Source organism: Lolium rigidum, chromosome 2 (genome assembly GCF_022539505.1).
Source record: "Lolium rigidum isolate FL_2022 chromosome 2, APGP_CSIRO_Lrig_0.1, whole genome shotgun sequence".
Taxonomy (NCBI): Eukaryota; Viridiplantae; Streptophyta; class Magnoliopsida; order Poales; family Poaceae; genus Lolium; species Lolium rigidum.
The window spans coordinates 52,117,327-52,134,042 of record NC_061509.1 but is presented as its reverse complement, the minus strand read 5'-3'; the positions used below and the strand labels follow the sequence as shown (position 1 = coordinate 52,134,042).

Sequence of the window (16,716 nt, the reverse complement as noted above, 5' to 3'; positions counted from 1 at the left end):
CAAACATCCTCGCTTCATCTTCTGTATTGTTCCCATCCTATGCTCGCATCTTCTTGTCTTTACTGGGTTTACCACCATGTCATCGATGTCTAAGACGCTTATTGTGAAATGCCCTGGGAGCCCTTCTTCCCCGATAGAACTCGACACTATTTGCTGCATCTTCTGCATTGTCCCCATCCATGCCCGCATCTTCTTGTTCATCGTCTACGACCATGTCATCGATAGTCGGCACGGCTATTGTGAAATGCCCGGGGAGCCCTTCTTCCTGATAGAACTCGACACTATTTGCTGAGGGGTCTACGCGGCGGTAATCGTCCTTGTTTGGCGGGGGCGGCCTATTGCGTGAAGGCACCGTCATCACAACATCCCATCCATGTAGACGTTTTGTCGGGTTTCTCACGCGTACGGGAGATAGAATACTTGAAAGGCCCGGGTAGCCAAGATGTACACATCCTCTCCCTTATAAACAGAGTTCCTTTCAACTTCGACCAACCTAATTTCAGGATCCCGTCTCACCCGACGTGGGTCAAACCAATGACATTTGAAGACGACGGGATTTAGCCCTTTCTGAAACCCGTAATTCAGCTCGTATATATCCTCGACTCTTCCATAGTAATGGAGCCCATCGTCACCTTGACATACCACCCCGCTATTTATTGTCTTCGCGTTGGGCCGGCTTGTTGTGTATTTATGGGTCTGGAAGCGATACCCGTTCACGTCATAGGAGTTGAACGCTTCGAGGGAATGGTCAAAGCCCCTAGCAATTTTTCTTAGCTATGACTTCATCTCTTTGTCAGTTCTTGCCTACAATTTTAGCACGAGAAGTTTAGAACGAGAAATTACCGATAAATGTCGAAAGTGCTAGCTAATTTGGATAGAAAAGTACCAAATTACAGAACCAGCTACTGAAACCGAAACCGCCGCCCTTATCGAAAATTTGCTTGGATTCTTCCGGGGTAGGCTCCCTGTGGGTATTCTTCCAATGTATAGCCTTGAATTGCCTATACCGATGAAAAGAGGAAGAGTTAGCCACGCAAATACGAGTGAATGTTTGCGAATAACTAAATGGTTCGCACTTACTCGATGTACGGCTTCACTTCGACCATGGTGTTCAAGACATACGAGTGGATCAAGGTCCGCTCCTGTCGGTCCGTTCTGTACGGCTTCGAGCCACTTGACTTGCCACCAAGCCCCACGAAGATGCTAAGCTTGGGTACTTCTTCATTGTTGGCGGCATTGTAACGGAGGACCGGGTTGTGCTTTGTGGGAATGTTGGGATCATAGTGCTTAGTGGTGAAGTTTGCCACCTCCACGTTCAGGACTGCCTCGGCTATGGATGCTTCGATCTTGCATTTATTGCCAGTCATTTGACGAAGCTTTTGTGTTTCTCTCTCGGGACCAAACTGCCAACGGCCCCAATTCGGCCCCCCCTTTAAGCATTCCTCCGCGAGGTGCAGGATCATATGTTGCATCGGATTAAAGAACCCTGGAGGAAAGATCTTCTCTAGATCGCAAAGCAACACGGGTGCCTCTTCATCCAGCTTCTCAATCACTTTAGACATACCACCCCGCTATTTATTGTCTTCGCGTTGGGCCGGCTTGTTGTGTATTTATGGGTCTGGAAGCGATACCCGTTCACGTCATAGGAGTTGAACGCTTCGAGGGAATGGTCAAAGCCCCTAGCAATTTTTCTTAGCTCTGACTTCATCTCTTTGTCAGTTCTTGCCTACAATTTTAGCACGAGAAGTTTAGAACGAGAAATTACCGATAAATGTCGAAAGTGCTAGCTAATTTGGATAGAAAAGTACCAAATTACAGAACCAGCTACTGAAACCGAAACCGCCGCCCTTATCGAAAATTTGCTTGGATTCTTCCGGGGTAGGCTCCCTGTGGGTATTCTTCCAATGTATAGCCTTGAATTGCCTATACCGATGAAAAGAGGAAGAGTTAGCCACGCAAATACGAGTGAATGTTTGCGAATAACTAAATGGTTCGCACTTACTCGATGTACGGCTTCACTTCGACCATGGTGTTCAAGACATACGAGTGGATCAAGGTCCGCTCCTGTCGGTCCGTTCGTACGGCTTCGAGCCACTTGACTTGCCACCAAGCCCCACGAAGATGCTAAGCTTGGGTACTTCTTCATTGTTGGCGGCATTGTAACGGAGGACCGGGTTGTGCTTTGTGGGAATGTTGGGATCATAGTGCTTAGTGGTGAAGTTTGCCACCTCCACGTTCAGGACTGCCTCGGCTATGGATGCTTCGATCTTGCATTTATTGCCAGTCATTTGACGAAGCTTTTGTGTTTCTCTCTCGGGACCAAACCGCCAACGGCCCCAATTCGGCCCCCTTTAAGCATTCCTCCGCGAGGTGCAGGATCATATGTTGCATCGGATTAAAGAACCCCGGAGGAAAGATCTTCTCTAGATCGCAAAGCAACACGGGTGCCTCTTCATCCAGCTTCTCAATCACTTTAGTGTCTAACTCCCTAGCACAAATCCGGCGGAAGAAAAACTCAACCTCGCTAGCACTCGCCAAGTCTTCTCGGGGACATAGCCTCGAATCATCACCGGCATTATCCGCTCAAGCCATATGTGGTAGTCATGACTCTTCAGCCCTTGTACTCGCAACGTTTCAATGTTCGAGACCCCTCATCCAGTTGGCTGCGAACCCATCAAGGAAAAACAAGGAGTCCTTCATCCATTGGAAGACCTTCCTTTTTGGGCCTTTGTGAGGCGGAACGGAGCGTGTGGCTTAGTCCAAGTTTTTTGGCACCATGAGGTGGCTGCATGTTCAACTCCGGCCTATCGCACCACATTTCTTGATCAATTCGAGCCTTTATGTTATCCTTCGTCTTCTCGGTGTCCACAATCGTGCTCCAAATGGATTCACTGATATTCTTCTCGGTGTGCATTACATCAATGTTATGCGGGAGCTCGAGAAACTCAAAGTAAGGGAGCTTCCATAAGCACGGCTTGTGAGTCCATTGGTGTGTCTCCCCATATCCCAAGAAACCATTCCCATCGGGGCTAGGCTTAAGAGCATCTAACTCGGCCTTGATTTCCGTTCCGGTCTTCGGAATTGGCTTCGGGCCACGGACAACACGGCCTTTCTTGAAACTCTTTACATCACTCCCGTATGCATGCCTCCGCTCAAGGAACTCGTCGAGCTTCATCAAAGCATGAATACTTGCCTCCCTTGTTTAGCCGGAAGAAAGTCACGGCCTGCTCGCACCGTGGGCAAGGCCACTTCCCATGTGTACACCACCCGCAGAACAAAGCACGTGCTTGGCAGGTCATGCGGGGACGTGTGGTACCACACATACATATCGAAGTACTCCTTCTTTGATGCGTCATATGTTCGGATCCCGCGACCTTCCCGGCCACGAACCAAGTCATCCACCGGCGGTTCCGGTACACATTCATGTTCTTGCCCGGGTATTTGGGCCTCGGGATTATCATCGACACAAACATGTTCACCGATCTCATGCGCGACGCCGTGGGGAGGTTCATGGGAATAACAAACACCGGCCAACAACCGTATACTGCAGCCGACATACCATATGGATTGAACCCATCGGTTGATATCGCAACCTGCTACGCTCCTCGGGTCACCAGCGTTCGATGGAAATTTCTTGACAAAGTTCTTCCATGCAGTACCATCCGACGGATGTATCATCTTGTCGGTGTATCTGTTTCCTTCCACGGCCCACCTCATCTGCTGGGCGGTATCCTCGGTCATGAAGAGCCGCTGGATCCTCGGTAGAACTGGAAGATAGCGGAGGATATTCTTGGCAACCGTGGTCTGCCTCTTCTGACCATCACCATTGCGGTCTACCTCAAAGTACGTAGAGGAATTGCATTTGATACAATAATTTGTGTCAGCGTGCTCCTCTCTGAATAGCATGCATCCCTTTGGACAAGCATGTATCTGCTGAGATGACATCTTAAGGTCACTGAGCAATTTGGTCGAATAGTAGAAGTTTCGCGGCAAGAGGTGCCCTTTCGGCAGAAGGCTGCCTACGATGACCAGAAGTTCATCGAACCCATCTCTGCACAAGTTCCTATGGCACTTCAAGGCCATAAGGCGAGCGATGACATCTAGTTGGGTAACCTCTGTATTTTCATGTAGGGGTTTCTGCGAAGCAAACAGAGCCTCATAATACTCCTTTGTGTTTTCCTCCGGGTCCTCACTTGTCTCCGCATCCTGAGGTGTCTCCACCTCTACATGAGGGCTTTCAGGCACATTACCATTAGCCAAGTTTTCTAAGCACCTATCAAAACCAGTGTCATATTCCCCCTAGGTTGAATCTGCCACACCTCCTTCCTAGCACGTTTCTTTGCCTTTTCTCCATGGTAAGTCCAAATCCTGTAGGACGGTGTGAACCCAAACTTGATCAGGTGCATACTCATAGTTTCCTTGTCCTGTGCCTTTCGGTTAGCGCACTTACTACAAGGGCACCAAACACTTATAGGTCCTGCTAGGGATGGCAAACGCCCTATCCACAAACCGCTCTGGTCTTTTCTCCCCATTCATCGAGTATAGTTCCACCGATCGATTCTGCCATCGTACATCCAGACCACGATTATCCATCCTCTAATCAGCAACAAAACAGGACGAACATAGCATTTATATATCAAATAGGAAATAAATGCATCATATATTTATTTATTTAACGCGTGCATCAACCTCGAAACTCTACTAGGTGGGCTCCTAGCAGCCGCCGGATCCGTAGATTGAGTACGTTCTCCCAGCTCTACCCCGATCCGAGACGAGAATTTCGGCAGCACCTCCCGCTGCTCTCCCGATACACGTCTCGGCAAAAAGCCGAGAGGGGTGTGCATCCGGAGAACAAGGGGAGGCGCTACCGAAATCCTGTCTCGGATCGGGGTAGAGCACGGAGAACGTACCCAACTACGCATCCGCCGGCTGTCCCGATAAATGCCGTAAGAGTTACGGTTCATAATATGCGAGACCACTAATGCATATTTATCCGCGTAACCCTTACGGTCGGGAAGAGACGCCTAGGTATCGCGACGAGACTTGGTGATCTAGACATAAAGAAAAACCTAGGTACAAGAGAGGCGAACGGATTCTCACCCTCGAAGCGTGACCGACAGCCGGCGAAGAAGACCAACGACCCTCTGAGAGAATCGTCGAAGAAGATCCTAAACGCCCCGTCAATCACCCCCGCGACGCCGCCCCTCGTGTCCACCTTGAAGCATCGCCTGCATAACGAAAAAATAAAATAGTCATGCAAGTGAACAAGAATTTTTTACAATAGTGGTATAACAATATTATTTCACCATAAAGAATTTCCTTCCGGCACATTATCTTATTTTTGCCATAAGGGTCTGGAAACGCGCTACAATTCCAGCCCGCACCCGCCCGAGGTCTTTTCTTCATTAGACCATTCGGAGGTCGTGACCTCCGTATTCGTTGGAATCCACGAACCGGTACTCACAAAACCTCACTGTGCCCGATCTCCCCGCATGTGCCTAGTTCCCCTTCAACTAGCCACACCCGCACTCCACGGCCGGCGCCTCCCACTCGCCACCGCATGTCCATCTTCTCAACATTTCGTTCATACTAAAATCCTATTTCTGATTTACACTACATTAACTTAACTAAATCCTATACTACACAATAAAATCAACACTAAATCCTACATTACAATCTACACTAGTAATATCTTACCTATAGGTGATGGCGGCCGGAGCTGAGGTGGGTGGTGGCGGGTGGTGGTGGCCGGGGGCGAGCAGCACGGCCAGGGGCAGCAGCAGGGACCAGAGGTGGTGGTGGCGGCTCGACGAGGCAGCAGGGACCAGGGGCGCGCGGCAGCCCCAAGCTACCGAGCTCGGGCGCGCGGCGGCAATGGCACGGGCAGCAGCAGCGGCGCGGGCGTGGTGGCCGCCGGAGCTGCTCGCATGGGAGGAGAAAAGGGCGGCCGGCCACGGGCAGCAGCAGCGGCGCGAGCAGCAGGACCCGAAGTGGGGCCGCGCCAGCGGCGAATTCGTGCGCGGTGGCAGGGGAGGCGGCGCGGGCCGACGTGGGTGGTGGCGGCGGCGCGGGCCGGCGTGGGTGGTGGCGGCGGCGCGGGCCGGCGTGGGTGGTGGCGGCGGCGCGGGCCGGCGTGGGTGGAGGCCGCGGCGTGTGTGGTGGAGGCCGCGGCGTGTGTGGTGGAGGGTGGCGGCGGCGCGGGGTACTGAGGAGGGGGACAACGCGCGTCTCTGATTCGATCTGGTCGGAACGCGCGTGTTAGATTTAGGTTGACCCGCGAGCCTTTGCCGTGCGGCCACCTTTGCCGTGCGGCAAAAGTTCTTTGCCGTGCGCCACGGTCTTTGCCGTGCGGCAAAAACTCTTTGCCGTGCGTTTTGCACCTTTGCCGTGCGTGTGCGCATGGCAACGTTTTTTTATTTAAATTTTACCATTTTGTCATATATGAACATTTAATTTTATTTCAGATTAAATTAAACCTGTTTTTCCAACATGAGTACTTTCATTTAAAAAGTTCTTATCATGTTTTATTAAAAATATAGGGGTGCAAACTCGATCTCCTAAATCCTAACCCTAACTGCCGGTACACACACATACCACTGTTTTGAGGGGAGGAGGGGGAGAACAACCGCCGGAGGCTACCATGTACCAAAGGGTCCCAATCTTGGTTCTCCTTGTATATATGTACTAAACAAACCTAAACAAATGAAAAGTTACATTGGTGCACCCTCGCGCGGAGAAATCTAGGGGGGTAGACCCGCCGGGGCACACGTTCCGTTGTTTTGGAGGGAGGAGGGGGATAACGACCGCCGGAGCACCGGAACCCCACCAAATCTTGCATGTGGACCTATGATATGTGTCAAAGTGTGGTGCAAGGTCTAATGGTGCAAAAGTAGCTCCCCTAAACCCTAAACCCTAAACTCGGGGAGGCTTCGAGCCCTAAACCCCTCTAAATCCCTAAACCACGACGTTGGAGCTGCAGAACCATGCATCATAAACCCTAACCCTAACCCTAAACCCTAAACCTATACCTAACCATAAATAGTTACCTTTAACCTAAACCCTAGCCCTAGCCCCTAAACCCTAGCCCTAACCCTACACCTAACCCTAACTGATGAGATCGAGCACACCCTCGATCGTGTGATAATGGCTCTAGTCGCGGGTATATGTGCCAAAGGGTCCCAATCTTGGTTCTCCATGTGTAAATGTACTAAACAAACCTAAAAGAATGAAAAGTTACATTGGTGCACCCTAGCGCGGAGAAATCTAGGGGGTAGACCCGCCGGGGCACACGTTCCGTTGTTTTGGGGGGAGGAGGGGGATAACGACCGCCGGAGCACCGGAACCCCACCAAATCTTGCATGTGGACCTATGATATGTGTCAAGTGTGGTGCAAGGTCTAATGGTGCAAAAGTAGCTCCCCTAAACCCTAAACCCTAAACTGGGGAGGCTTCGAACCCTAAACCCCTCTAAATCCCTAAACCACGACGCGGAGCTCGCAGAACCATGCATCATAAACCCTAACCCTAACCCTAAACCCTAAACCTATACCTAACCATAAATACTTACCTTTAACCTAAACCCTAGCCCTTGCCCCTAAACCCTAGCCCTAACCCTACACCTAACCCTAACCGAGAGATCGGGCACACCCTCGATCGTGTGATAATGGCTCTAGTCTGCGGGTATATGTGCCAAAGGGTCCCAATCTTGGTTCTCCATGTGTATATGTACTAAACAAACCTAAAAGAATGAAAAGTTACATTGGTGCACCCTCGCGCGGAGAAATCTAGGGGGTAGACCCGCCGGAGCACACGTTCCGTTGTTTTGGGGAGGAGGGGGATAACGACCGCTCGAGCACCGGAACCCCACCAAATCTTGCATGTGGACCTATTATATGTGTCAAAGTGTGGTGCAAGGTCTAATGGTGCAAAAGTAGCTCCCCTAAACCCTAAACCCTAAACTGGGGAGGCTTCGAGCCCTAAACCCCTCTAAATCCCTAAACCACGACGCCGGAGCTGCAGAACCATGCATCATAAACCCTAACCCTAACCCTAAACCCTAAACCTATACCTAACCATAAATACTTACCTTTAACCTAAACCCTAGCCCTAGCCCCTAAACCCTAGCCCTAACCCTACACCTAACCCTAACCAGGAGATCGAGCACACCCTCGATCGTGTGATAATGGCTCTAGCTGCGGGTATATGTGCCAAAGGGTCCCAATCTTGGTTCTCCATGTGTATATGTACTAAACAAACCTAAAAGAATGAAAATGTACATTGGTGCACCCTCGCGCGAGAAATCTAGGGGGTAGACCCGCGGGGCACACGTTCCGTTGTTTTGGGGGAGGGGATAACGACCGCCGAGCACCGGAACCCCACCAAATCTTGCATGTGGACCTATGATATGTGTTAAAGTGTGGTGCAAGGTCTAATGGTGCAAAAGTAGCTCCCCTAAACCCTAAACCCTAAGCCGGGGAGGCTTCGAGCCCTAAACCCCTCTAAATCCCTAAACCACGACACGGAGCTGCGAGAACCATGCATCATAAACCCTAACCCTAACCCTAAACCCTAAACCTATACCTAACCATAAATACTTACCTTAACCTAAACCCTAGCCCTAGCCCCTAAACCCTAGCCCTAACCCTACACCTAACCCTAACCAGTAGATCAGGCACACCCTCGATCGTGTGATAATGGCTCTAGGCTGCGGGTATATGTGCCAAAGGGTCCCAATCTTGGTTCTCCATGTGTATATGTACTAAACAAACCTAAAAGAATGAAAAGTTACATTGGTGGACCCTCGCGCGGAGAAATCTAGGGGGGTAGACCCGCCGGGGCACACGTTCCGTTGTTTTGGGGGGAGGAGGGGGATAACGACCGCTGGAGCACCGGAACCCCACCAAATCTTGCATGTGGACCTATGATATGTGTCAAAGTGTGGTGCAAGGTATAATGGTGCAAAAGTAGCTCCCCTAAACCCTAAACTGGGGAGGCTTCAAGCCCTAAACCCCTCTAAATCCCTAAACCACGACGCCGGAGCTGCAGAACCATGCATCATAAACCCTAACCCTAAACCCTAAACCTATACCTAACCATAAATACTTACCTTTAACCTAAACCCTAGCCCTAGCCCCTAAACCCTAGCCCTAACCCTACACCTAACCCTAACCGATAGATCGTGCACACCTCGATCGTGTGATAATGGCTCTAGCTGCGGGTATATGTGCCAAAGGGTCCCAATCTTGGTTCTCCATGTGTATATGTACTAAAAAACCTAAAAGAATGAAAACTTACATTGGTTCACCCTCGCGCGGAGAAATCTAGGGGGTAGACCCGCCGGGGCACACGTTCCGTTGTTTTGGGGGGAGGAGGGGGATAACGACCGCCGGAGCACCGGAACCCCACCAAATCTTGCATGTGGACCTATGATATGTGTCAAAGTGTGGTGCAAGGTCTAATGGTGCAAAAGTAGCTCCCCTAAACCCTAAACCCTAAATTGGGGAGGCTTCGAGCCCTAAACCCCTCTAAATCCCTAAACCACGACGCCGAGCTACGTGAACCATGCATCATAAACCCTAACCCTAACCCTAAACCCTAAACATATACCTAACCATAAATATTTACCATTAACCTAAACCCTAGCCCTAGCCCCTAAACCCTAGCCCTAACCCTACACCTAACCCTAACCAGTAGATCAGGCACACCCTCGATCGTGTGATAATGGCTCTAGCTGCGGGTATATGTGCCAAAGGGTCCCAATCTTGGTTCTCCATGTGTATATGTACTAAACAAACCTAAAAGAATGAAAATGTACATTGGTGCACCCTCGCGCGAGAAATCTAGGGGGTAGACCCGCGGGGCACACGTTCCGTTGTTTGGGGGGAGGAGGGGGATAACGACCGCCGGAGCACCGGAACCCCACAAAATCTTGCATGTGGACCTATGATATGTGTCAAAGTGTGATGCAAGGTCTAATGGTGCAAAAGTAGCTCCCCTAAATCCTAAACCCTAAAGCTGGGAGGCTTCGAGCCCTAAACCCCTCTAAATCCCTAAACCACGACGCCGGAGCTGCAGAACCATGCATCATAAACCCTAACCCTAACCCTAAACCCTAAACCTATACCTAACCATAAATACTTACCTTTAACCTAAACCCTAGCCCTAGCCCCTAAACCCTAGCCCTAACCCTACACCTAACCCTAACCAGTAGATCAGGCACACCCTCGATCGTGTGATAATGGCTCTAGCTGCGGGTATATGTGCCAAAGGGTCCCAATCTTGGTTCTCCATGTGTATATGTACTAAACAAACCTAAAAGAATGAAAATTTACATTGCTGCACCCTCGCGGAGAAATCTAGGGGGTAGACCCGCGGGGCACACGTTCCGTTGTTTTGGGGGGAGGAGGGGGAGAACGACCGCCGGAGCACCGGAACCCCACCAAATCTTGCATGTGGACCTATGATATGTGTCAAAGTGTGGTGCAAGGTCTAATGGTGCAAAAGTAGCTCCCCTAAACCCTAAACCCTAAACTGGGGAGGCTTCGAGCCCTAACCCCTCTAAATCCCTAAACCACGACGCCGGAGCTGCAGAACCATGCATCATAAACCCTAACCCTAACCCTAAACCCTAAACCTATACCTAACCATAAATACTTACCTTTAACCTAAACCCTAGCCCTAGCCCCTAAACCCTAGCCCTAACCCTACACCAAACCCTAACCAGTAGATCGGGCACACCCTCGATCGTGTCATAATGGCTCTAGGCTGCGGGTATATGTGCCAAAGGGTCCCAATCTTGGTTCTCCATGTGTATATGTCCTAAACAAACCTAAAAGAATGAAAAGTTACATTGGTGCACCCTCGCGCTGGGAAATCTTGGGGGGTAGACCCGACGGGGCACACGTTCTGCTGTTTTGGGGGGAGGAGGGGGAGAACGACCGCCGGAGCACCGAAACCCCACCAAACCTTGCATGTGGACCTATGATATGTGTCAAAGTGTGGTGCAAGGTCTAATGGTGCAAAAGTAGCTCCCCTAAACCCTAGACCATAGCCTTAACCCTACGCCGAACCCTAACTAGTAGATCAGGCACACCCTCGATCGTGTGATAATGGCTCGAGATGCGGGTGTATGTGCGTAAGGGTCCCAATCTTGGTTCTCCATGTGTATATGTCCTAAACAAACCTAAAAGAATGAAAATGTACATTGGTGCACCCTCGCGCGGAGAAATCTAGGGGGGTAGACCGCCGGGGCACGCGTTCCACTGTTTTGGGGGGGGGAGGGGGAGAACGACCGCCGGAACACCGAAACCCCACCAAATCTTGCATGTGGGCCTATGCTATGTGTCAAAGTGTGATGCAAGGTGTAATTGTGCAAAAGTAGCTCCCCGGTGTGACCTTCCTCACATTTGGGCGATAACACTTAGCAGATTTTCCGAAGCGCGTATTAATTGCTCTGAAACCTGATATATGTGGGGGATGAACATGGAGAGTAATTTTGTAGTGCACATTGTCTTAATTAACACTAATAAATATTCATCAAAAAGTGAAACTAATTAAAAAAAATATAAGTATGAGATGAAATAAAATAGAAAGAAAAAACCAATAAAATGAAGTATGGCGCACGGCAAAGAAGGAGTCGCACGGCAAAGGCCCCTTTCCCGTGCAATTTGTCTTGCCGCACGGCAAAGGGTGCGCCACGGCAACGTCCAGACCCTTTTGCCGTGCATCTTTACTTTGCCGTGCGGTGTGCAGGATCTTTGCCGTGATGCTTTTCTTTACCGTGCGTGCTTCTTAGGCTTTGCCGTGCAAAGCTTCTTTGCCGTGCGCCACTGAAGAGTATGCCGTGCGGCTGTTCGTTGCCGTGCGCTGCTAGAAATCGTTGCCGTGCGGTACGTCTTTGCCGTGCGTCCTGCTTGCCCCGCACGGCAAAGATTTCTTTGCCGTGCAGCGGCTCACGGCAATGATTGCCTGCACGGTAGCGGCAATTTTTCCCGTAGTGTGTACAAACAATTCGAGTATTGCAACACCATTGGATGGAGCAAAGGAACATAACAAGGACCTGTGGCTGTACTACTCGCTGATTGCAGGAGTTGTCTTTGGTTTCTGGGTATGGTTTGGAGCATTGTTTTTCTGGAAGATCTGGAGGGTTGCTTTCTTCAGTTGCATTGATGCTCTGCACCAGAAGTTGATGCAGAAGATGAAGAGTACCTGACAGTACGACCTTCTGCTTCACACTTGGCGTCTGAGTGTTTCCGGAAGCGTACATATATTGTCCAGATCATGCTCTTTGTTTTAGTTCCCAAATAAGTTGTAATGATCTGTTCGAATGTGAGCAAAAGTGGCCTATATTTGTTCTGAACTTTTGATGATACAGTTTCCTAGAGGCTTGTAATAGGTGTTTACTCTCTGAATTTTGTTAGTTGTAATTATACTCTTTCAGTTATGTATGTGCCGTCGTCCCTGTTATATACATATTTTCTAGCTTGCTACAGCTTCAATCTTATACAACTCTTGTATTTGTGGCATATCTTCTCTTCACACAATTAATGCAGATTCAGTTGTTTTACCACCAGTTGCAACAAAATTTTGATCAGAAATAAACCAGTTACAAATCACAGCACCCACTGAACAAAATACCGTGCATATCCGCATATCAGTTTGATCTAGCTGTATCCGCATATCAGTTCGATCTAACTGTTCACAACGGAGCAGCTCTTCCTGATCCCCCCTCGGAGCCGGTCATGACCTGCACTGCCCCTAGCCTCGTCATCGACCGCCCGAACACCTGGAAGAACACCTCCTGGGGGCTGGACACAACACCAGCGATGTCGGCCCGCGCTGCCGCGTCAGTGACCAGAGCTGCGTCGGACTGGAGCAGGGCCCTGTGCTTGAGCACCGCATGGTAGTAGCCGAGGTCGAACGTGAGGAAGCTGCCGGGGTCCATCTCCACCGTGGTGTCATGGCCTCCCATCCTGCACTTGCGCTGCCGCAGGTTGGCGGCGTAGGCCGCATCGAGGGGCGGGGCGGTGCCATTGGCTGCGCCGGCATATCCATAGAGGCGGTTGGCGAAGGAAGAGCAGTGGGCGATGCCGATGGTGTGAGCACCTGCACATCAAGCTCAAGTCAGAACACATAGTCAAAACTTGTATGTTTCAGGTCTGTTATAAATTCTGTACTGCAGATTATATATAACATTATTCGTGATGATTCATTTTGGTGGGTTTAGTAGCGAAGAAGGGCTGTTGGATTCTCAGCTAGAGATCTCAGTCTGGATGGTATTGGGAGAACACACAATACAGCTTAGGCAAAGCTTATTTCAAAAGTTGGCGCTAAATGCTGGCGTATGGAAGAGGAGACAGGATATAAAGCAAATGCTATGTGTTTGGACTTGATGGATAATAGAAATGGAGTAGACATGTAAGTAGTGAGCTTGGCATGGTCAGAAATAGTTGCCGTTCATAGGCACGCATCAGTGACTCTGATTATCAGTACCTGATAGCAAAGTGGCAAGGAGGACCGTGAAATGGCTTCCAAAATTAGAGGAAGCAAGCGATATGATTGGGCAGGATCCAGCCAGGGGATTACAAAATTATCAACACCGGAGGCAACCAAACAAGAAATCTTGGGAGCAAAAGGTTTGAAGGAACCAAGAAAAGTTGGGAGCAGCATTTCAAGCAAAGTAACAAACCGCGATGAAGTATTTATTAAGCTCGAATAACAGTGCTAAGTATTTGTAACATTTCTACTGAAGTCTGAAAAAGGTGTTTGATTCGACGTCGCAGTGTTCAGAAACTGCGGGAATCTGCCTATCTGGATTAAGAGGGACAGAGATAAAGCAACGATTCTTCGTGTTCATTCTTTTCTATGTCGCTCTCGACACACAAAGAATGGCTGATAAGGGACGGCCTTTCGTCGTGTCGGTGGCACACGTTTTAGTCTATGATCGGACATTAAATCAGACCTACGTGCGAGCTCCATTAGTGTAATTGGCATCTGGTTACTAAGCTGGTATGTGCGTTGCGTGTATCACGAACCTGAAAGCCAGACAAGGTCGCGCACGCCGAGGCCCTTGCGAGCGAACAGGGAGGCGAGCTGCGGGAAGTTCATCGCCGGCGAGGGCAGCTCCCGGAGCGCCTCCTGCATGCTCGACACCGTGCCGTCCCTCCTCCCCGTCGGCACGCGCCACGACGGCCCGCCCTGCACCGCACATGCACGTCAATACTAGTTTCAGATGATGGAGAGAGCTGAGCGCGGAGGCTACATACGATGGCGGTGACGGCGTCCCTGGCGGCGAGCGCGAGGACGTCGGCGCAGGAGACGACGCCGGGGCACGCCTCCTCCACGAGGGCCTTGACGCGGTCGATCAGGTCGAACCCACGCAGCGTCAGGTTCGGCGGCGCGTCCTTCTCCGCCGCGCCGGCGCTGGTCGAGTTGAGCAGGATGGACCCGTCGCAGCCCTGCATGTACATGTCAGTATGAGTATGACACTCACGCCCTATGATTTGTCGCACACGTATAGAATACTCATGCATTTACGTACCCTGACGAAGCAGTCGTGGTAGTGCGTCCGGAGCAGCGCGGGGGCGACGGTGGGCACGCGGCGGGCGTGCTGCCGGACGTAGTCGCCGACGATCCGCTCCGCCGCGGGGCAGCTCTTGTCGTAGAACCCCATCCTCAGCCGCTGCTGTTGTTGGCCGCCGCGCACGCGGGCCGCGCCTGCGCCGGCACCGACGAGCATGACCGCCGCTCCGACAAGGACCACCATCACTGCGGGCAATGGCACGGCGGCGGCGGCCATGGTGCACTAATTACCACTCTGTTTTCGCTGCCACTCCTCCGATGGATTGTCTGAACTTCTGAAGTGATATGTGGCAACAGAAGTGCAGTACGTGTCTGGTACTTGCAGCAAGGTAAGTATCGCCGATCGATGCTGAAGAGTGAAGACTCGCATGTGTTATATACGCATCATGGCAGTGGAGGTAGTGCACTACCCGTGGGTATCGTTGTGTAGGTCCCGAGCTTACTTGGGGCTAACACCAGTGGCGTGAGGCCAGGCGTGGTGGCACTGTACATCGCAAGTTCGCAACACATCAAAGCGTGCGTGCTGCAACTGTTACATTTATGCCTTGCCTCCATATATATTCCGCGATACAGCCAACTCGCTGAAGCGCGCACACTCACAAGTCACAAAGCATTGTTTTTTAACAGAAGCCTCTGAAAGAATCCGGTTTTAAATTAATAAAGCCCTAAACGATCATGATGGGTACAACGTCTGATACAAAGAGAAAGAGAAACAACCTACGCTAACTAGGACTACTAGGGTTGCAAGCGGCGTGCTAGGTGGGACGGACTTGGTTTTGTGTAGTGCAATTTGTGTTAATTACCATGATTTGCGGGATTATACGGATAGATAGCTTGATCCCGTGAACGAAGGCGTAGACCACTATTGAAAGGGTGTGGCGCTGAAACTGACCAAATAAACGACCCCCGTGAAGGAGGGGAACGGTGCCCAAGAGTGTTGCTGTCATATGCACCGGTGAAGGCATTGAAGAGCTCGCTCGAGCCCAACCAGCACACCAAAAAAACGACCGTGACACTCTTCCAACGACACGTTGAACCCATGACGTGAAGAAGATATCACCAACATCGCTCGTGGCATGAACTCGGCACCTGGGTTTCTAGGTGAACGCCCAAATCGGGAAACTCACCGTGTATAAGCAGTCACGGTGACAATAATGACAGCGACAAGCTCAAAGAAGGTGAAAGGGTGAGCCTAAAATTGGTGAAGAAAACCTTGCCCAACCGGAGAGGCACGCAAGTTGTGCAATGAAGCGGAAACCATCCACATGAGAAAGGAGGAACTTTTGGGGGATGCCTCAAGGAAGTAAAAAGGTGTCGAGGATGTCATCATCACCAGCAATGGCCAAGGCCGTGGACGGCTTTTGCCGATGTCCCATCCAGAACCCAAAACCGGCCACCGCCATGAGTCCGTAGAGAGAGACCAGAGCCAGATACCGCTGGCAACACACCATCAAGTGTCGTCGGCCCAAGGAGACGAGTTGACCAAGACCCAAGAACACACCTACATGGCTACATCAAGCTCATCGTCGACACACCACCCGCACGGATCACGACAGGTACTACTACTGGATCAACATGCCGGCATGTCCATGCCTCCCCATTCCAGTCAGGATCTATGCGTGCCCCAAGACACCAGATCTTGACGGAGGAAGATTAAGTTTCCGCGGCATAGCGCATCGCCCACCAAGCACATGACATGGCATCCGCAAGAGAAGGATGCTACATTCGGCACCATCATGAGGATTATATATCTTTTTTGTAAGCACTTAGTACAATCATCTGCACCAACAATCTGAGTAACGTGCTAACTAGGACTACTAGCAGGGTTGCAAGCGGCGTGTTATGCGGGACAGACTTGGTTTCCTGTAGTGTAATTTTTGCTAATTACCATCATTTGTGGGATTATGTGGGACCTGCTTCTGCAGCCCTAACTACTAGGCAAATAGCTTGATCCCGTGACGAAGGCGTAGACCACTATTGGAAGGGCGTGGCGCTGAAACTGACCAAATCAACGATCCCCATCAAAAAACAGTGCACAACCATGATCGAAGGAGCTTAGTTGTCTCCGTGACTCGAGATTCCAAAGGAGGGGTGCTTTAAGGACACGCCTTCAAGGAGGTAAATGGTGCCCAAGAGC

At 50.6% G+C, this 16,716-nt stretch overlaps 1 protein-coding gene across 1 annotated transcript in view; it reads right to left on the bottom strand.

The window, feature by feature from the left end:
- The window catches only part of LOC124691747 (peroxidase 3-like), a 26,045-nt gene extending 11,126 nt beyond the window's left edge, over nucleotides 1–14,919 (bottom strand). Inside the window, exons 1-3 of the mRNA XM_047225021.1 lie at nucleotides 14,539–14,919; nucleotides 14,264–14,455; nucleotides 14,033–14,195 (exon numbers count right to left, since the gene is read on the bottom strand). Coding sequence (XP_047080977.1) covers nucleotides 14,033–14,195; nucleotides 14,264–14,455; nucleotides 14,539–14,796 — 613 coding nt within the window. The 5' untranslated portion in view covers nucleotides 14,797–14,919. The remainder of the gene's footprint in view (nucleotides 1–14,032; nucleotides 14,196–14,263; nucleotides 14,456–14,538) is intronic.
- Between the last annotated feature and the right edge of the window lie 1,797 nt (nucleotides 14,920–16,716).